The sequence below is a fragment of the Oncorhynchus nerka genome, linkage group LG11, assembly GCF_034236695.1.
Source record: "Oncorhynchus nerka isolate Pitt River linkage group LG11, Oner_Uvic_2.0, whole genome shotgun sequence".
Taxonomy (NCBI): Eukaryota; Metazoa; Chordata; class Actinopteri; order Salmoniformes; family Salmonidae; genus Oncorhynchus; species Oncorhynchus nerka.
Genome location: NC_088406.1, coordinates 20494349 through 20517918, shown reverse-complemented (window position 1 = coordinate 20517918; position 23570 = coordinate 20494349). Strand labels below are relative to the sequence as shown.

The window sequence follows — 23570 nt, the reverse complement described above, 5'->3', positions numbered from 1 at the left end:
ACCAGCCTGTTCAACCTCTCTTTCATATCGTCTGAGATCCCCAAGGACTGGAAATCTGCCGCAGTCATCCCCCTCTTCAAAGGGGGAGACACCCTGGACCCAAACTGTTACAGACCTATATCCATCCTGCCTGGCTATCTAAGGTCTTCGAAGGCCAAGTCAACAAACAGGTCACTGACCATCTCGAATCCCACCGTACCTTCTCCGCTGTGCAATCTGGTTTCCGAGCCGGTCACGGGTGCACCTCAGCCACGCTCAAGGTACTAAACTATATCATAACCGCCATCGATAAAAGACAGTACTGTGCAGCCGTCTTCATCGACCTTGCCAAGGCTTTCGACTCGGTCAATCACCATATTCTTATCGGCAGACTCAGTAGCCTCGGTTTTTCGGATGACTGCCTTGCCTGGTTCACCAATTACTTTGCAGACAGAGTTCAGTGTGTCAAATCGGAGGGCATGCTGTCCGGTCCTCTGGAAGTCGCTATGGGGGTGCCACAGGGTTCAATCCTCGGGCCGACTCTTTTTTCTGTATATATCAATGATGTTGCTCTTGCTGCGGGCGATTCCCTGATCCACCTCTACGCAGACGACACCATTCTATATACATCCGGCCCGTCCTTGGACACTGTGCTATCTAACCTCCAAACGAGCTTCAATGCCATACAACACTCCTTCCGTGGCCTCCAACTGCTCTTAAACGCTAGTAAAACCAAATGCATGCTTTTCAACCGTTCGCTGCCTGCACCCGCACGCCTGACCAGCATCACCACCCTGGATGGTACCAACCTTGAATATGTGGACATCTATAAGTACCTAGGTGTCTGGCTAGACTGTAAACTCTCCTTCCAGACTCATATCAAACATCTCCAATCGAAAATCAAATCAAGAGTCGGCTTTCTATTCCGCAACAAAGCCTCCTTCACTCACGCCGCCAAACTTACCCTAGTAAAACTGACTATCCTACCGATCCTCGACTTCGGCGATGTCATCTACAAAATTGCTTCCAACACTCTACTCAGCAAACTGGATGCAGTTTATCACAGTGCCATCCGTTTTGTCACTAAAGCACCTTATACCACCCACCACTGCGACTTGTACGCTCTAGTCGGCTGGCCCTCGCTACATATTCGTCGCCAGACCCACTGGCTCCAGGTAATCTACAAGTCCATAATAGGTAAAGCTCCGCTTTATCTCAGTTCACTGGTCACGATGGCAACACCCATCCGTAGCACGCGCTCCAGCAGGTGTATCTCACTGATCATCCCTAAAGCCAACACCTCATTTGGCCGCCTTTCGTTCCAGTTCTCTGCTGCCTGTGACTGGAATGAATTGCAAAAATCGCTGAAGTTGGAGACTTTTATCTCCCTAACCAACTTCAAACATCTGCTATCTGAGCAGCTAACCGATCGCTGCAGCTGTACATAGTCTATCGGCAAATAGCCCACCCATTTTTACCTACCTCATCCCCATACTGTTTTTATTTATTTACTTTTCTGCTCTTTTGCACACCAATATCTCTACCTGTACATGACCATCTGATCATTTATCACTCCAGTGTTAATCTGCAAAATTGTAATTATTCGCCTACCTCCTCATGCCTTTTGCACACAATGTATATAGACTCCCCTTTTTTTCCCTACTGTGTTATTGACTTGTTAATTGTTTACTCCATGTGTAACTCTGTGTTGTCTGCTCACACTGCCATGCTTTATCTTGGCCAGGTCGCAGTTGCAAATGAGAACTTGTTCTCAACTAGCCTACCTGGTTAAATAAAGGTGAAATAAAAAAATAAAAAAATATGTATCTGAACATATCTCAATCACCCACACCTCTTCTATCTATCTGAACATATCTCAATCACCCACACCTCTTCTATCTACCTGAACATATCTCAATCACCCACACCTCTTCTATCTATCTGAACATATCTCAATCACTATCCATATCTCAATCACCTCTTTCTATCTACCTGAACATATCTCAATCACCCACACCTCTTCTAATCTATCTGAACATATCTCAATCACCCACACCTCTTCTATCTATCATATCTCAACATATCTCAATCACCAATCACACCCTCTTCTATCTATCTGAACATATCTCAATCACCCACACCTCTTCTATCTATCTGAACATATCTCAATCACCCACACCTCTTCTATCTATCCGAACATATCTCAATCACACACACCTCTTCTATCTATCTGAACATATCTCAATCACCCACACCTCTTCTATCTATCTGAACATATCTCAATCACCCACACCTCTTCTATCTATCCGAACATATCTCAATCACACACACCTCTTCTATCTATCTGAACATATCTCAATCACCCACACCTCTTCTATCTATCTGAACATATCTCAATCACCCACACCTCTTCTATCTACCTGAACATATCTCAATCACCCACACCTCTTCTATCTACCTGAACATATCTCAATCACCCACACCTCTTCTATCTACCTGAACATATCTCAATCACCCACACCTCTTCTATCTATCTGAACATATCTCAATCACCCACACCTCTTCTATCTATCCGAACATATCTCAATCACACACACCTCTTCTATCTATCTGAACATATCTCAATCACCCACACCTCTTCTATCTATCTGAACATATCTCAATCACCCACACCTCTTCTATCTACCTGAACATATCTCAATCACACACACCTCTTCTATCTATCTGAACATATCTCAATCACCCACACCTCTTCTATCTATCTGAACATATCTCAATCACCCACACCTCTTCTATCTATCTGAACATATCTCAATCACCCACACCTCTTCTATCTATCTGAATATATCTCAATCACACACACCTCTTCTATCTATCTGAACATATCTCAATCACCCACACCTTTTCTATCTATCTGAACATATCTCAATCACACACACCTCTTCTAGCTATTTGGACTAGAGCGTTGGACTAGTAACCGAAAGGTTGCAAGTTCATATCCCCGAGCTGACAAGGTACAAATCTGTCGTTCTGTCCCTGAACAGGCAGTTAACCCACTGTTCCTAGGCCGTCATTGAAAATAAGAATTTGTTCTTAACTGACTTGCCTAGTTGAATAAAGGTAAAACTTTTTTTTTAAATTACACACACCTCTTCCATCTATCTGGACACATCTCAATCACCCATACCTCTTCCATCTATCTGGACACATCTCAATCACACACACATCTCAATCACACATACCTCTTCTATCTATCTGGACACATCTCAATCACACACACCTCTTCCATCTATCTGGACACATCTCAATCACACATACCTCTTCTATCTATCTGGACACATCTCAATCACACACACCTCTTCTATCTATCTGGACACATCTCAATCACACACACCTCTTCTATCTATCTGGACACATCTCAATCACACACACCTCTTCCATCTATCTGGACACATCTCAATCACACACACCTCTTCCATCTATCTGGACACATCTCAATCACACACACATCTCAATCACACACACCTCTTCCATCTATCTGGACACATCTCAATCACACACACATCTCAATCACACACACCTCTTCTATGTATCTGGACACATCTCAATCACACACACCTCTTCCATCCATCCATCTTGACATTCTCTCTCTCTCTATTTCTCCCTCCTTACCTCCCTCAACCACCCACCCACCCACCCACGGTCAGATTCACTCAGTGAAACACTTAGCCTTTGTTTGTGATGCATAACTTTTTTTTTAAACGAGTGCATGTTTAATATTGGAAGAAGGCAAATTGATTATTAATTCATGAGATGGGAGAGATAAATCCACTTGCAGCAGGAGCAAGTCATTTATTGTAGCATTTGGTACAAATATAATCACATTTTACTTTTTAAAATAATGCAAGACAGAGCAAAGGATCGGGAATTCAGTTTCTAATAGATATTACATCATGGGCACATTGTAAAAAATGATATAATGAATCTACTTTAAATCTCTAGAGAATGAGACCATGAATATGTATAAACAGCACCAGAAAACTCATTAGGAAACTCCACAAGGCTTTTAGAAAAGTCTTCTATCAAATCCATTATAATTGAGTTGGATTATTTTCTTAAATATTAGTTGTGCTAAAGTAATTAGTTAGAACATCGAGAGGGAAGTAACTTAATCCAAGGCTGGAGGAAACAGTGCATTATTCTAGCTCCCTAGCCTTTCATCTGGTGTTTATTTAACCTTGGAAAGTGACCAAGACTGGATGGCAGCGAGGGGAAAATTAGTCCTTAAAACAGAATCAGGCAGTCAGAGTGGAGCTGGAATGGGCTTCAGAAACAGATTGTGAAATAGTGAGTATTAGAGTACAAACTGCTGTCAGGTCACAGTAAACCTATGGCTTGTAAACAGGTGTCACGACTTCTTCCGAAGTCGGTCCCTCTCCTTGTTCGGGTGGCGTTCGCCGGTCGACGTCACAGGCTTTCTAGCCATCGCCGATCCACTTTTCATTTTCCATTTGTTTTGCCTTTATAATTGAGGAGGTGTTTAGGGGTTTCGGGGAGGTTTTTAGGGGTTTCCGTCGGGTGCTACTACGGTGGAAAGTCCAGACCAGGTCACCGTGCTTCTGTAAGAAGAAGGCGACTCAATTACCACCCCATCGACGAGGGGATTGTGCGATAAATCTCCTGGTAGACGTAGCACTTCCCAGGAGTCACGTGTATCCCCTGTCACAGGAGGAGACGGCGCTATGGAAACATATGTCTCCGAATCCGTGGGTCAGGGGTACATTCAGCCCTCCACTTCACCTGCTTCCTCGAGTTTCTTTTTTGTGAAGAAGAAGGATGGAGGTCTGCACCCGTGCATTGACTATCGAGGTATCAATCAGATCACTGTGAGGTACATCTACCCGCTGCCTCTCATAGCCAGAGTGACAGAGTCAATGCATGGTGCGCGCTTCTTCACAAAATTGGATCTCAGGAGCGCTTACAATCTGGTGTGTATCCAGGAGGGGGGCGAGTGGAAGACGGCATTTAGTTCCACCTCAGGGCACTATGAGTACCTCGTCATGCCGTACGGGTTGATGAATGTTCCATCAGTCTTCCAGGCATTTGTAGATTAGATTTTCCGGGACCTGCACGGGCAGGGTGTAGTGGTGTATATCGATGACATTCTTATATTCTCCGCTACACGCGCCAGGTATGTGTTCCTGGTGCGCAGGGTGCTTGGTCGACTGTTGGAGCATGACCTGTACGTCAAGGCTGAGAAATGTCTGATCTTCCAACTGTCCGTCTCCTTCCTAGGGTACCACATTTCCACTTCAGGGGTGGAGATGGAGAGTGACCGCATTTCAGCCGTGTGTAATTGGCCGACTCCCACCAAGGTAAAGGAAGTGCAGCGGTTTCTAGGGTTTGCCAACTACTACCGTAGGTTTATCCGGGGATTTGGTCAGGTAGCGGCTCCCATTACCTCACTGCTGAAGGGGGGACTGGTGCGACTGTAGTGGTCGGCTGAGGCGGACAGGGCTTTTGGTCACCTGAAGGCTCTGTTGGCTCCCGTGCTCCCGTGCTGGCTCATCCGGATCCCTCTTTGGTGTTCATAGTGGAGGTGGATGCGTCTGAAGCTGGGATAGGAGTCGTGCTCTCTCAGCACTTGGGTACCACCAAAGCTCCGCCCCTGTACTTTTTTTCAAAGAAGCTCAGCCCGGCGGAGCGAAACTATGATGTGGGGGACCGGGAGCTGTTGGCTATTGTCAAGGCTCTTTTCTCATCTGGACTGACCACCGCAATCTGGAGTACATCCGGGTGGAAAGGAGACTGAACCCTCGCCAGGCAAGGTGGGCCATGTTCTTTACCTGTTTTGTTTTCACCCTGTCCTACAGACCAGGTTCCCAGAACACTAAGGCAGATGCACTGTCCCGGATGTATGACACAGAGGAGCAGTCCATGGATCACACTCCCATACTTCCGGCCTCTTGTCTGGTGGCACCGGTGGTGTGGGAGCTGGACGTGGACATCGAGCAGGCGTTACGTACAGAGCCCACTCGTCCCCAGTGTCCAGCTGGGCGTCTGTACGTTCTGTCTGCTGTCCGCGACCGTTTGATCTATTGGGCCCACATGCCACCCTCCTCGGACAGTGCATTGTCTTAGTGGGAAGTACTGGTGGTCCACCTTGGCCAAGGATGTGAGGGTTTATGTTTCCTCCTGCTCGGTGTATGCCCAGTGCAAGGCCCCTAGGCACCTGCCCAGAGGGAAGTTACAGCCCTTACCTGTTCCACAACGGCCATGGTGGCACCTATCGGTGGATTTCCTCGCGGATCTTCCTCCCTCACAGGGTAACACCACGATCCTGGTCGTTGTGGATCGGTTCTCCAAGTCCTGCCGTCTCCTTCCTTTGCCCGGTCTCCCTACGGCAATACAGACTGCGGAGGCCCTGTTTACACATGTCTTCCGGCACTACGGGGTGCCTAAGGATATAGTGTCTGATCGAGGTCCCCAGTTCACATCAAGGGTCTTGAGGGCGTTCATGGAACGTCTGGGGGTCTCTGTCAGCCATTCACCCCGAGAGTAATGGGCAGGTGGATAGAATAAACCAGGATGTGGGTAGGTTTCTGCGGTCTTATTGCCAGGACCGGCCGGGGGAGTGGGCGGCGTTCATTCCCTGGGCAGAGATGGCCCAAAACTCGCTCCTCCACTCGTCCCCTAACCTTTCTCCCTTCCAGTGCATACTGGGGTATCAGCCGGTTCTGGCACCTAGGCATTAGAGCCTGATCTAGGCTCCTGCGGTGGACGAATGGTTTAAGAGCTCGGAGGAGACCTGGGACGCCGCTCATGTGCACCTGCAACGGGCTGTGAGGCGTCATACGAGCGCCGATCGCCACCACAGTGAGGCCCCGGTGTTCGCACCGGGGGACCGGGTCTGGCTCTTGACCCGAAACCTGCCCCTGCGCCTGCCCTGCCGGAAGCTGGGCCCGCGGTTTGTGGGGCCATTCAAAGAGGAGAACGAGGTTTGCTACAGGTTACAGATTCCCCCAGATTACCGTATTAACCCCTTGTTCCATGTGTCTCTCCTCAGGCCGGTGGTGGCTGGTCCACTCCAGGAGTCTGAGGTGCGGGAGGTTCATTGCCCTCCGCTCCTTCTGGATATCGAGGGGGCCCCGGCGTATGCTGTTCGAGCCATACTGGACTCGAAAGGCGTCGGACGAGGGGCCTTCAGTACCTCGTGGAGTGGGAGGGGTACGGTCCGGAGGAGAGATGCTGGGTGCCGGTGGAGGACATTTTGGACCCTTCGTTGCTGCGGGAGTTCCACTGTCTCCATCCGGATCGCCGTGCGCCTCGTCCTCCGGGTCGTCCCCGAGGTCGGTGTTGACCCGCTGCTGGAGCCGCATGTCGGGGAGGGGGGGGGGGGGGTACTGTCACGACTTCCTCCAAAGTCGGTCCCTCTCCTTGTTCGAGCGGCGTTCGGTGGTCGACGTCACCGGCCTTCTATCCATTGCCTGCCCACTTTTCATTTTCCATTTGTTTTGTCTTTGTTTTACACACCTGGTTTCAATTCCCCAATTACATGTTCAATATTTAACCCTCTGTTTTCCCCATGGTTTTTGTGCGTGTTTGTTTTATGTATTTTGGTCCTATTGTGTGGGCTTGGTATTACTACATGTATTTGGTAATAGACTTCCGGCGACAACAGAGATGGCCGCCTCGCTTCGCGTTCCTAGGAAACTATGCAGAATTTTGTTTTTTTACGTGTTATTTCTTACATTGGTACCCTAGGTAATCTTACGTTTTATTAAATACAGTCGGGAGGAACTATTGGATATAAGAGCAACGTCAACTCGATCAGGAATACGACTTTCCAAGCAAGGGTAGCATTCCAGAGAGACTGTAACGTTCTTTGCTTCACGGAAACATGGCTCACTCGAGACACGCTATCGGAGTCGGTACAGCCAGCTGGTTTCTTCACGCATCGCGCCAACAGAAACAACCATCTTTCTGGTAAGAAGAAGGGCGGGGGGGGGTATGCCTTATGATTAACGAGACGTGGTGTGATCATAACAACATACAGGAACTCAAGTCCTTCTGTTCACCTGACTTAGAATTCCTCACAATCAAATGTCGACTGCATTATCTACCAAGAGAATTCTCTCGTTCTCGATTATATTCACAGCCGCATATATTCCCCCCCAAGCAGAGTCATCGATGGCCCTGAACAAACTTAATTTGACATTTGACTATGTAAACTGGAAACTACATATCCTGTGGCTGCATTCATTGTAGCTGGGAATTTTAACAAGGCTAATCTGAAAAAAAGACTCCCTAAATTCTATCAGCATATCAATTGTGCAACCAGGGCTGGTAAAACCCTGTATCATTGTTATTCTAACTTCCGCGACGCATATAAGGCCCTCCCCTGCACTCCTTTTGGAGAAGCTGCCCAAGACTCCATTATGTTGCTTCCAGCCTAGAGATGGAAACTAAAACAGGAAGCTCCCGCGCATAGGTCTGTTCAACGCTGGTCCGACCAATCTGATTCCACGCTTCAAGATTTCTTCGATCACGTGGACTGGGATATGTTCCACATTGCATCAAACAACAACATTGACGAATACGCTGATTCGGTGAGCGAGTTTATTAGCAAGTGCATCGGCGATGTCGTACCCACAGCAACTATTAAAACATTCCCAATCCAGAAACCGTGGATTGATGGCAGTATTCGCACGAAACTGAAAGCGTGAACCACTGCTTTAAATCAGGGCAAGGTGACCGGAAACATGACCGAATACAGTGTAGCTATTCCCTCCGCAAGGCAATCAAACAAGCTAAGCGTCAGTATAGAGACAAAGTAGAGTCACAATTCAACGGCTCAGACACAAGAGGTATGTGTCAGGGTCTACAGTCAATCACGGATTAAAAAAGGAAAACCAGCCCCGTCGCGGACCAGGATGACTTCTCTGCACCAGCTACACCCAGACCTTTTACAACAGGGGTGAACTGGGGTATCATATTGAAACATTCCGTGCTGATCTGTCACTCAGCAGTGATTTGTCCTGGGGTCATACACTCACAGTAGGAGGAGTGTGTCCATTATGGTTAAGGTTAATATAACACAGACACTGTGTCTGTGTGTATGGCCATGTATCATAGGGCTGTGTTGGAGCTGAGGGTATTTAGCATGGCAAGGAAATATGAGAAGTCTCAGCTTCTGTGTGAAACACACACACACACACACACACACACACACACACACACACACACACACACACACACACACACACACACACACACACACACACACACACACACACACACACACTATCCACTCACTGTTGTTGCAGGAGTTCTTGTCGGGCAGGGAGTACCCCAGGTTGGCCATCTCCTGTTTGGCCTGGATGGAGGCCTTCCACTGGGCCTCGGGGAGGTCCACAGCCAGCTCATGGATACTACTGGAGTGGAGGATCTGTGTGGTGGCATAGGGGGTGGCTCCCTGGGAGCCCTGGCTGGGGCTGTTGTAGTTAGCCTTGGTGGTGAAGTCTATACTGCTATAGATGGCTCCATCAGAGAGCATGGTGCCAGTCTTATCCCCATTACTACTGGTGTCTGGAGGAGACACAGGGAGAGAGAATAGGGGTCCGTTTAGGTGGGCGCTTCAATGACAAATACTGCATTCACATCAACTATAAACCCATTGTATTTGAATAAAAGGTAGAAAGGTAAAGTGATGTTAAGAGTAATTGATGAACAAGGCTGCATTACAGATCAGGAGTGAAGAGGTGTCTAACTATGCATCAGGACAGAGTGACCCTGGGGTGTGAGGGGATTACCCTGAGCAGCTCAACACTTTGACATTAGCTCAGCTCTTAACATCCAGTTAAACACATTCATCTCATTGAAAAATCCATCCCCACTTATTCATGCATTCTAATTCCAGCCATTGACTCCTAACCCTGGGCCCCTCCCCCCCTCTCTCTCAATTCAATGTAAATTTATGTGCTTTATTGGCATGGAAAACATGTTAACATTGCTAAAGCAAGTGAAGTAGATAAAACAAAAGCGAAAATAAACAATAAAAATGAACAGTAAACATTACACTCCAAAAAGTTCCAAAAGAATAAAGACATTTCAAATGTCATATTATGTACAAAAGGGAAAATAAATAACATATTAAAGTACAAAAGGGAAAATAAATAACATTGTTGTATTTACAATGGTGTTTGTTCTTCACTGGTTGACCTTTTCTTGTGGCAACAGATCACAAATGTTGATGCTGTGATGGCACACGGTGGTATTTCAAAATTGGGTTTGTTTTCTAATTCTATGTGGGTCTGTGTAATCTGATGGAAATATGTGTCTCTAATATGGTCATACATTTGCCAGGATGTTAGGAAGTGCAGCTCAGTTTCCACCTCATTTTGTGGGCAGTGTGCACATAGTCTGTCTTCTCTTGAGAGCCAGGTCTGCCTACGGCAGCCTTTCTCAATAGCAAGGCTTTTCTCACGAACGCTGGCACCTAGTCAAAACTGAGTATTTCCTATCTCTCCTATCTCTTTTGTCCTATCTCACCATCTCTTCTCTCTCACCTATTTTTCTCTCTCCTTTCTCTCTCCTCTCTCTCCTTTTTCTCTCTCTCTCTCCTCTCCTCTCTCTCAGTTCTTTCCACTCTTTTCTCTCTCTGCTCTCCCCCAGTCTAGTACATATACAGGCCCATAGAGACTATACTGTTGGACAGGCCCTGATATCTCACCTCCTCGTCCAAAGTTACTAAGGTCATTGGGTCCACCGGAGCCACTGTTGACAGGCAGGCTGGTTGCAGGCCAGGAGTCAGCCAGCCACGGGTAGCCTGGATCACCGGCATTCAGCAGGCCTGGTCGGCTAGGAGGAAACACAGGGTTGTTAGATATGGAACATATTCATAGTGTAGTTAGGAATGGTAATAGGTTATAGTTTTCTATGAATACTATACATCTTGGAATAAATCTCTGTTTAGTTTTATAAACAAGGCTCTCGTCAGCGAAAGTCAACCCTCACACTCTATCAAATATGTACTGTATATTTTAGAATTATGTAAGAATTTCATGTTTCCTGACTAGATTGAGAAATAATGAATTAAAACATGACAGGGAATCAGCAGGGAGCCAATATGAAGACATAAGTTCCAACATATGTTCTAATGTTAGCGTGTGTGTGTGAGGGGGGTGAGCCTGCAGTACTAATGAGATCATTCAAAGACAGGATGTATGTGCAGCATGTGCCTCTCCCTTAAAGTTGGATTTCCTTCAGGCAACGGTGCTCTGTATCTTTCCTTTCTCTTGCTGTGTCTTTGTCTCACTCTGACTCACACACATTAATACACACACACACATTAATACACACACACACATTAATACACTCACACACATTAATACACATACACACACAAACACATTAATACACTCACACACATTAATACACACACACACATTAATACGCACACATGCATTAATACACATACACACATTAATACACACACACACATTAATACACATACACACAAACACATTAATACACACACACACATTAATACACATACAAACACATTAATACACTCACACACATTAATACACATACACACACAAACACATTAATACACTCACACACATTAATACACACACACACATTAATACGCACACATGCATTAATACACATACACACATTAATACACACACACACATTAATACACATACACACAAACACATTAATACACACACACACATTAATACACATACACACACAAACACATTAATACACTCACACACATTAATACACACACACACACACATTAATACACACACATGCATTAATACACATACACACATTAATACACACACAAATTAATACACACACACACATTAATACTCACACACACATTAATACACACACATGCATTAATACACATACAAACACATTAATACATGTACACACACATTAATAGACACACATTAATACACACACACACACACACATTAATACACACACATGCATTAATACACATACACACATTAATACACACACAAATTAATACACACACACACATTAATACTCACACACACATTAATACACACACATGCATTAATACACATACAAACACATTAATACATGCACACATTCATACACACACACACACATTAATAGACACACATTAATACACACACACACACACACACACACACACACACACACACACACACACACACACACAGATACATGTGCTGGATTAACACGTCATTATCCCTCCCCCACACAGACTCACACATAACCTTGTTCATTAACATCCATTGCTCTCTGCTGTACTATCCCATCAACCCCTTCTGATGGTTCCCAAACTGCCCTGGCCTGAGTTGATTAGCTATCCTCCAGTCCCAGCCCTGAACCCTCACCCCTTTCCCTCCCCTACCAGGTTAACTCGTGGGCTGCTGCAGCCTGTGGATGGATGGATGTATGGATGGGGGCTGGCTCCATTTAACAGGTGTTGGGAGTCACTCCCACAGGTGTGGGGGCCATAAAAATCTCCCAATAGGACTTGAACCTGTCACGGGTGACTGCTGGGAGGCCATTAGGGCCACTTTACTGTACAGTCACGTCTCAGCCTCGTTACCACGGGCAACACAGACGGAGCCACTGTAGATGAGAGATGGAGCTAAAATGCCTTTGTTTGTGTGTCAGTTCGTTGGTACCACACTAGTTTCCAATGGCTGAACCATAGAGATGGATTCATATTTCATACTGTGTGTACTGTAGTCTAGAAATGTATCAATGTGTTATTTTCCTGTCCAATGTAAAGAGAGGATGTAAAAGCAGTGCTGTGTGTCTACAGACAGAGGCATCTGGCAGAGTGTGGAATGAGAGGTTGAACTGAGCTTTTCATCGTTCTGTTCAAGGTCTCCACAGCAGCAGCAGCAGCAAGCCTTTCTTCTCTTATCCCTGAGAAATAGCTGGCTGCCGCGGTCTGTCAAACAGGCAGTATCATGTGATCAACCGGATGGCTTCTGCTAGAGGGAACATGGCACAAGAACACCTCACTGCTAGTGCCCTGCAGTCTCTATCCCTGTCTCAGACACGCTCAGTGCTACATCCTAGCACCCTTTAAAGCCGCGGTGTGCCTCCTGCCTAACCGGACTTTTGTCTCTGCTTCAGTGAGGTAACGTGATGTGCTGGCCCTGGGAGGAGGGGGAGATGAGGGGGAGGGGAGAGCCCCAGGACATGGTCAGGTAATGGGCGCTCTGCAGTCAGTCTCTCCCTCAGCCACAGAGCCACAGGTTCTAATGAGAAGAGCTGTTCCATGGAGGGGGAACTGCAGCGCTGCAGAGACAGGAGGGAGGCGGGAGGCCCTGACAAGCTAAGAGCCCTCGTCGTGGTTCCTGAATGCCAAAACAGGCCCTCGGGGGCGAAGGAGTCATTCATATTGATGGATGTGCATCAGACACTTTTTATAGGGTAATACATCTCTTCCCCTACCACCTCCCCTTCTGTTTCTCACTGATACATTCCCCCACTCCGCTCCTTTCTTTCTCTCTCCCCAACCCATCTCTTTCTAAACCCCATTTGCTTTTATTCCCCCCCCCCACATATACCTCCTGCTTTCACCCCTCCTTTCCTCCCTCACTCTCAACATCTGTCAGCCTACAGTTTCATGACATTTGACAAAGAAAGAGAGAAATGGAGAGGGAGGGCCATGTTCTCTACACTGCACCACGGAATACCTAGTATATAGAGAAGTACTATACTACTGTCCCAGTACCAGACCTACAGCCCTACACACCCCTAATAACCATCCACCATGCAGCACGGTACAGAGACCAGAAAGACCATTTGGAAGACAAAGTGTTGACACTGGAGATGGCTGCCTCGATAATTAGAATAAGAATGATTTTTATTGGGAGTATTTGGTATATGGGTTCTATTGGGAGTATTCTGTACTGTATATGTGTTCTATTCGGAGTATTTCATTTATGGGTTCTATTGGGAGTATTTGGTATATGGGTTCTATTGGGAGTATTTGGTATATGGGTTCTATTGGGAGTTGTGGTTATATTGGGAGTATTTGGTATATGGGTTCTATTGTGAGTATTTGGTATATGGGTTCTATTGGGAGTATTTGGTATATGGGTTCTATTAGGAGTATTTGGTATATGGGTTCTATTGGGAGTATTTGGTATATGGGTTATATTGGGAGTTGTGGTTATATGGGTTCTATTGGGAGTATTTGGTATATGGGTTCCATTGGGAGTATTTGGTATATGGGTTCTATTGGGAGTTGTGGTTATATGGGTTCTATTGGGACTATTAGGTATATGGGTTCTATTGGGAGTATTTGGTATATGGGTTCTATTGGGAGTTGTGGTTATATGGGTTCTATTGGGAGTATTTGGTATATGGGTTCTATTGGGAGTATTTGGTATATGGGTTCTATTGTGAGTATTTGGTATATGGGTTCTATTGGGAGTATTTGGTATATGGGTTCTATTGGGAGTATTTGGTATATGGGTTCTATTGTGAGTATTTGGTATATGGGTTCTATTGGGAGTATTTTGTATATGGGTTCTATTAGGAGTATTTGGTATATGGGTTCTATTGGGAGTATTTGGTATATGGGTTATATTGGGAGTTGTGGTTATATGGGTTCTATTGGGAGTATTTGGTATATGGGTTCCATTGGGAGTATTTGGTATATGGGTTCTACTGGGAGTATTTGGTATATGGGTTCCATTGGGAGTATTTGGTATATGGGTTCCATTGGGAGTATTTGGTATATGGGTTCCATTGTGAGTATTTGGTATATGGGTTCTATTGGGAGTATTTGGTATATGGGTTCTATTGGGAGTTGTGGTTATATGGGTTCTATTGGGAGTATTTTCTATATGGGTTCCATTGGGAGTATTTGGTATATGGGTTCTAATGGGAGTATTTGGTATATGGGTTCTATTGGGAGTATTTGGTATATGGGTTCTATTGGGAGTATTTGGCATATGGGTTCTATTGGGAGTTGTGGTTATATGGGTTCTATTGGGAGTATTTGGTATATGGGTTACATTGGGAGTATTTGGTATATGGGTTCTATTGGGAGTATTTGATATATGGGCTCCATTGGGAGTATTTGGTATATGGGTTCTATTGGGAGTATTTGGTATATGGGTTCCATTGGGAGTATTTGGTATATGGGTTCTATTGGGAGTATTTGGTATATGGGTTCCATTGGGAGTATTTGGTATATGGGTTCTATTGGGAGTATTTGGTATATGGGTTCCATTGGGAGTATTTGGTATATGGGTTCTATTGGGAGTATTTGGTATATGGGTTCCATTGGGAGTATTTGGTATATGGGTTCTATTGTGAGTATTTGGTATATGGGTTCCATTGGGAGTATTTGGTATATGGGTTCTATTGGGAGTATTTGGTATATGGGTTCTATTGGGAGTATTTGGTATATGGGTTCTATTGAGAGTTGTGGTTATATGGGTTCTATTGGGAGTACTTGGTATATGGGTTCTATTGGGAGTATTTGGTATATGGGTTCTATTGGGATTATTTGGTATATGGGTTCTATTGGGAGTTGTGGTTATATGGGTTCTATTGGGAGTATTTGGTATATGGGTTCTATTGTGAGTATTTGGTATATGGGTTCCATTGGGAGTATTTGGTATATGGGTTCTATTGGGAGTTGTGGTTATATGGGTTCTATTGGGAGTATTTGGTATATGGCTGTTGTGACTGTAGGGTAGGACGGTAATACGTCTTCTGGATCCTTGACAAGTTTACTTTTAATCCTAGTTGAGTTCGGGGATTTATTGCTGCCTTGGCAAAGAAATGATTTCAATTTGTGCTATTTTCCTGTCAGACTTTTTGGCTGTTTGTTGTGAAAGGTAGCAAACCTGAGTAACCACCCAGGATGCCTGACGCGCGACGAGCCATAAACAAGCCAGACCAGAGATATTAATCCCAATGCAACTACATAAATAAGATGTGTTCACGCTCCGCATGCCTACTGCTCAATACTACCCCCACTAAAAGCCTGCACATGAAATTACACTTAAGGCATGTTGAAACATGCATTTCCATTTGAGATTTCCATTCATAGAGGATTCTGTCACTTAGCTCCTGAGTCCCGTGATGTAAAGGAATCTCCATAGCAACAATGTTGGCAGAACCCGTTGGCAGCAGTGCTTAGTCCACTCTCTATAGCTCAGAATCTGCTCTGGCTAAAATATTGATCAGCGCTGAGATAGTTATTACTAGCTACTAATTAGCATATCTCTAGTGACAGGGTGAGAAGGAATGGGTCCTTATCGCCTTTTATCAATTTCACATGAGCAACCAAAGTCAAGCCATCCAGGTCTACCAATCTGCAGCCTATTCATCTTCCATTAATCATTTATTCTGTGATCGATTAAGTGATTTGTTCAGTCAGGACAATTTGGCAGCAGCCAATGAGGAGCTGGGAACAGACGTGACTCCATTTGCTATTGTCTAATTAATGCAATAAACATCCCAGGTAACAAATGAACACATTTCCCTGTGATACTGGGCGGGTCACTCTCACTCTGCAGGGAAAGATGGGGAAGCTGCAACATCTGGACTTTGATGTGACCACAGGGACCAGGATCAGGGCTTTGATGTGACCACAGTCACCAGGATCAGGGCTTTGATGTGACCAGAGTGACCAGGATCAGGGCTTTGATGTGACCACAGTGACCAGGATCAGGGCTTTGATGTGACCAGGATCAGAATCAGGGCTTTGATGTGACCAGAGTGACCAGGATCAGGGCTTTGATGTGACCAGAGTGAGCAGGATCAGGGCTTTGATGTGACCAGAGTGACCAGGATCAGGGCTTTGATGTGACCAGAGTGACCAGGATCAGGGCTTTGATGTGACCACAGTGACCAGGATTAGGGCTTTGATGTGACCAGGATCAGGGCTTTGATGTGACCAGAGTGACCAGGATCAGGGCTTTGATGTGAACACAGTGACCAGGATCAGGGCTTTGATGTGACCAGAGTGACCAGGATCAGGGCTTTGATGTGAACACAGTGACCAGGATCAGGGCTTTGATGTGACCAGAGTGACCAGGATCAGGGCTTTGATGTGACCACAGTGACCAGGATTAGGGCTTTGATGTGACCACAGTGACCAGGATCAGGGCTTTGATGTGACCACAGTGACCAGGATCAAGGCTTTCTGCTACTGTAGAAGCAGAGCTAGCTCCCGACTTAGTGCATCCTACCAATCTGCTGCTGTGTAGAAATGTCTCCCCCACTATGTCCTACCAATCTGGTGCTGTGTAGAAATGTCTCCCCTACTATGTCCTACCACTCTGGTGCTGTGTAGAAATGTCTCCCCTACTATGTCCTACCACTCTGGTGCTGTGTAGAAATGTCTCCCCCACTATGTCCTACCAATCTGGTGCTGTGTAGAAATGTCTCCCCCACTATGTTCTACCACTCTGGTGCTGTGTAGAAATGTCTCCCCCACTATGTCCTACCAATCTGGTGCTGTGTAGAAATGTCTCCCCCACTATGTCCTACCAATCTGGTGCTGTGTAGAAATGTCTCCCCCACTATGTCCTACCAATCTGGTGCTGTGTAGAAATGTCTCCCCCACTATGTCCTTCCACTCTGGTGCTGTGTAGAAATGTCTCCCCTACTATGTCCTACCACTCTGGTGCTGTGTAGAAATGTCTCCCCCACTATGTCCTACCAATCTGGTGCTGTGTAGAAATGTCTCCCCCACTATGTCCTACCAATCTGCTGCTGTGTAGAAATGTCTCCCCCACTATGTCCTACCACTCTGGTGCTGTGTAGAAATGTCTCCCCCACTATGTCCTACCACTCTGGTGCTGTGTAGAAATGTCTCCCCCACTATGTCCTACCAATCTGGTGCTGTGTAGAAATGTCTCCCCCACTATGTCCTACCACTCTGGTGCTGTGTAGAAATGTCTCCCCTACTATGTCCTACCACTCTGGTGCTGTGTAGAAATGTCTCCCCCACTATGTCCTACCACTCTGGTGCTGTGTAGAAATGTCTCCCCCACTGACTTAAGCTATAGCAAATATAGTGCCACAGATACAGACCCCTCCAATCCCATCCGCCGGGGTGAGAATCAGAACCACGTATGTGGAAAATTGAAGGAAAAACACTACAGCAAAAAATAGATGAGAAAAGACATGGCAAGTGGCGTGGTTAATTCTTTGAGTGCTTGCTGGCGGCTCTCGCAGAAATACACACTATACACACTATCCACACTATACACACTATCCACACTACCCACACTATCCACACTACCCACACTATACACACTATCCACACTATCCACACTATACACACTATCCACACTATCCACACTATACACACTATCCACACTATCCACACTACCCACACTATACACACTACCCACACTATACACACTATCCACACTATCCACACTATCCACACTATCCACTATCCACCCACACTATACACACTATCCACACTATCCACACTATACACACTATCCACACTATCCACACTATACACACTATACACACTATCCACACTATACACACTACCCACACTATACACACTATCCACACTATCCACACTATACACACTATCCACACTATACACACTATCCACACTATCCACACTATACACACTATCCACACTATACACACTATTCACACTATCCACTCGATACACACTATCCACACTATCCACTCGATACACACTATCCACACTATACACACTACACACACTACACACACTATACACGCTATACACACACTATACACACACTATACACACACACACACACACACACACACACACACACACACACACACACACACACACACACACACACACACACACAGGCACACACATAAACACACAGACAATATACACACAAACAGAAAAACTAACTCACATACAGATACACAAAGTATACTAAATACTGGAAAAACACACTCAGACAAACAGACTGAGTGTGATTCTAGTTTAGAATCTCAGACGAAGTGTGTGAGCTCTGTGTGGATTTACCTAATTACTCAGGTGTGATAGATCAGTAGACAGACAGAAGCCCTGGCTTCTCTGGGGAGCCTCCTGAATCCCTACAAAGGCTCAGTAACTGGTGTCATTGAGTAACCCCCCACACCCCCACCCACCCACCCACCCACACACACACACACACACACACACACACACACACACACACACACACACACACACACACACACACACACACACACACACACACACACACACACACACACACACACACACAGGGCGAGCAGGCTGTGTGGGGTGCAGCAGAGGTACCTCCACACCTCTCCCCTGGGTAATTATTTGTACATTATTACATGTGCTCGGATCCCAGTCGCCTTGGCAAAGTGACAGGCAAATTTATCACTCCAGGGGGCTTCTGGGTTGCCGGCAGGGGAAGATAAATGATAAAATAAAAGCACTCTCTGCTTAAATTGTTTCTGCTAATTCCGTTGAGGAGATTTATGAGTCTGTCTATTGATGTGTGAACGGAGATGTGTTAGGAATGTATGTTTGCACACAGGTCTGTGTGCGACGTAAACACGCAGGTAGGGCCTATCAGTTATCTATAGATCCATCAGTCATCTATCAGCGTTAGAGCAGGCTTGCTCAGTGCAGTGAAGACATAATGCATATTTTATGAAGATGAGCCAAGGGCACTATAGTGAAGATGTGTAAAGCCCAGGATAGAGGACAGCACAGCTTTAGATGCAGGTTGTTGATAATAATACCATTGAGATAGCCTTAATGTTATAGTCTAATCTCATTCACCTTATTTAACACTTGTGTGGTGTTCGGGTCTGTGGGACCAATTTTCTATGTTTACTAAAATAAACATGATAAAAGGAATAATTTTTTCAACCTGAGATTCATTGGCCTTGGCTCATTTTCTGCGAAGAACATATAAAATAACACATTTTCATTGAGTGCCCACTATGCATCCCCCTACACATTTATATTACAGTGGACCCGAACACCACAAAAATCATCTCTGCTCAGAGGGCCTTATAAATAATTTTTGCAGAGAGAGAAGCTAGTGTTGAAGGAGTGTCTTCCACTTTGGAAGATGAGGATCATGTCTCTGTCAATTCAAGAGTCTGTCATTGAGTTGGAAGAAGAGGATGAGATTGACCCTCAGCCAGCCCCAGGACCAGCCCGTCAGCAACCAGCCCCAGGACCAACCCGTTAGCAACCAGCCCCAGGACCAGCCCGTTAGCAACCAGCTCATCAGCAGCCTGCAGGAGGACAAATATAGATGTCCAAAAATTGTGAAATTGAATGGTTTTCTTGCCCAAGGAATGAGCTATGCCGCATGGCTGCCAATGTGATAAGGATGCAACCAGGGCCGAGCAGGCTGTGTGGGGTGCAGCGGTTACTCAACCAGGGCCAAGCAGGCTGTATGGGGTGCAGCGGTTACTCAACCAGGGCCGAGCAGGCTGTATGGGGTGCAGCGGTTACTCAACCAGGGCCGAGCAGGCTGTGTGGGGTGCAGCGGTTACTCAACCAGGGCCGAGCAGGCTGTGTGGGGTGCAGCGTTTACTCAACCAGGGCCGAGCAGGCTGTGTGGGGTGCAGCGGTTACTCAACCAGGGCCGAGCAGGCTGTATGGGGTGCAGAGGTTACTCAACCAGGGCCGAGCAGGCTGTATGGGGTGCAGAGGTTACTCAACCAGGGCCGAGCAGGCTGTGTGGGGTGCAGAGGTTACTCATGTGCAGGACATAAAGTCTTCTTATGAATTGCCCCTTCAGGCAGTACATACCGTCTAAACCCACCAAATATGGAATCAAGATCTGGGCTGCCTGTGATGACTTAGACAAGCTGTTGACTGGCTACAGCTGGCAAAGAAGAATCCTTCGCTGGCCACTTGTGATATTCTTCAAGATCTTGGACAGCTCGGCGTACAACGCGTTTGTCATCTGGATGGCATTGAACCCATATAGGAACAGAGGGAAGCTCCAGAGGAGACGGCTCTTTCTCTATGGAGGCACTGAGATAGCTAGGCACTGGTAAGACCTCCAATCCAGAGGAGGCAACATTGGACCCCAGCTTCTGCAGCCATCCTGAGGAGGATTCAGGAAGTGGATGTTGGTGCCCCATCCGCCCAACTCACAGAACCAACAACTCCAATACCGGAAGCACGTGTGAGTGATGTTGTTGCATGTGTGTATGTCTGACTCTCCTACCTTGGCCTGCTCTAACTATATATGTGAGTGAGAAGTTAGTAAAATTCCTGAACTAAGTGTTTTCCTCATTCTAGATTGAAGCCGGTAGCAACAAGAAAGAAGCACTATGATGTGTGTGGACCCATGAAGGACAGGAAGACAGAGTACACATGCATCAAGTGCAATATATACATTTGCAACACACACACAGTAAAACTCTATTAGTTGCGGCTCATTTATAATTTCCATTAAATACAGTATGTAAAATTTGTCCTTACAATTTGTTCAGTTCAAAGCAAAAAACATCAATAGTGATGAACACCTGAAAACCTTATTTCATTTATATTTGTTCAAGATAAACTTGATTAATTCCACCCATGTCATGATTCTAATAGATTTTTGATGACAAAAATCACATTTTATTAAAAAGAAGAATAGTGCTTTTATTGATAAATGTGATCTAGCTTAGGTAAATGGCACATGTTAACCATATATGTCTATATTGCTTGTAATTGAATTAAGTCAACATCTAAGTATTAATTATTTTTACGCAAATTGTTATGGCTGCATTGTTTTAAAAACCCAATAATATTGTGGGTCCATCAGACCCGTGAACATTGGGTGAATAACAAAAACATGAACATCACACAAGGGTTAATAACGCGGAAACAAAACGATGTCAGAACGTTCTGTTACATGGAAGTCTTCCTTTGTGGCCTTCTTTCCGTTTTGCGCACGTTAGCTAGCTATCTCAAAATACCAAGAAACATATTTCAAAGTCAAATGGCAAGTCTGTGCCACATCCATGGATTATTCAGGAGTGGGAGGACAAAATAAAAAATGGCCACATATCGCCAATAAAGACATTGTCAATTATTTCATATTGTCTCTCGGTGTGGATGGGTCAGAGATGAGGAGATACAAAAGTACAGATGAATATAAATACCTCCACAGCAGCAAAGTTAGACGCTTGCTTATTCATTGTCTTGAGGATGACAACCTGGTGTTCCTCAAAGCGGATGTCCAGCCAAGTCAAAGCGAAACACACCATCATTCTGCCTGGATTCTTGTATCTTCAGTCAGCACGGTGGAGACTGCAGGGTGTTCTTGTGTTGCAAGGCAGGGGAAGTCTTGTAGTCATTAAGTTGCAATACTATGGCAGGTAGCTAGCTAGCTGGCTTTTTCTTTATCAGAACTTTATCATAACCTTTTTATGACTGATATGTTTGATGTTAGCTAGTTACTTAGCTAGCTGGCTAATTGCGATGATACCATATCACTGACCAGAACTGATAACGTTAACTAGTACAGCATCCCCACGTGATTCTTGGTTTCAGCGACTCATTGTGTAGTATATCAGCCTAATCTCGAATGGCAATGAGGTAGGTACAGAATCATGGTGAGTTTTACAATCAAATAGGAAATGACCAACACAACCTAGACCTACTAGTTAAAAGGAAACTGTGTAAAATAGTAAACTGTGAATACCATGTAAACTAGTGTGCTGTACTGTAATTGACTATTCTAACAGTAGTGTTTTGTTGGCGGTGCAGAATGCTGTGTATGGAGGATTGACAGGGGTGTTCTGTACAGATTAACATTGCCAATGGAACTCTGCGACACAGCGGAATTTATCTCCAAAAAGGTTTAGCGAGATCTGTTTCAAACATCACAAACAAAGTGAAGAGTTCTCTGACAGCACCCCGGCCACATCTCCATCTCTACATCCAAATCCTGCGTACCACTCCCACAATGCACTTTAGAAGAGTTTGGAAGGGGCCAAGGTTTGAGTAGGGAGCTTTCTGCACAAGTGCATCAAAGCTAAACCAAACAGTCATCAAGTTCCGCAGCAGCACAGCTACATCAGCCTCATGGTGAACACGGCATGAACCATGCAGTGTCAGAAACGCTTGTCATTTTATGACATTTATGTTAAGCTGGAGGAGTATAAATGAGCCAGCTTGGAGGACTTCACTAATCCACAGAGTGCCTCCCAATCGTGGTATGACGCTCGTAAACTTCCCACCACTGCTAGCTCAGCAAAGAAGGTTCCTGTGCGCATCTCAACATATCTCGACAACTTTGTGCGGGAGCATTTCTCCCCCCGGTTCCATGGGAACTCAGCAACCACATATGGCAAGGAGAATGAGCAGGTGGCCTACACATGGCTGGAGAGTAGAGGCACAGTAGTGAGTGTCAAGGAGACATGTCTTTCTGCAAGTGTTAAACTCTCAAGAACTTCTAGAAATCAAATGTCCTGTTCTGAGTAAGAAGTGTGAGTCTCTGACTGAACTGTTCTCTGGCAAACTCGCTGATGTGAAGCTGGCGGATGGGGTTCCTCAGCGGAAACCTAATGGAACCCGTGGGTACTACATGCAGATGCAAATGGGC

The 23570-nt window shown here is 45.5% G+C and overlaps 1 protein-coding gene across 1 annotated transcript in view; it reads right to left on the bottom strand.

The window, feature by feature from the left end:
* The window catches only part of LOC115136608 (roundabout homolog 2-like), a 427723-nt gene that overhangs the window by 41849 nt on the left and 362304 nt on the right, over positions 1-23570 (bottom strand). The window contains exons 21-22 of the mRNA XM_065024288.1: positions 10712-10839; positions 9295-9567 (exon numbers count right to left, since the gene is read on the bottom strand). Of these exons, the coding sequence (XP_064880360.1) occupies positions 9295-9567; positions 10712-10839 (401 nt within the window). The remainder of the gene's footprint in view (positions 1-9294; positions 9568-10711; positions 10840-23570) is intronic.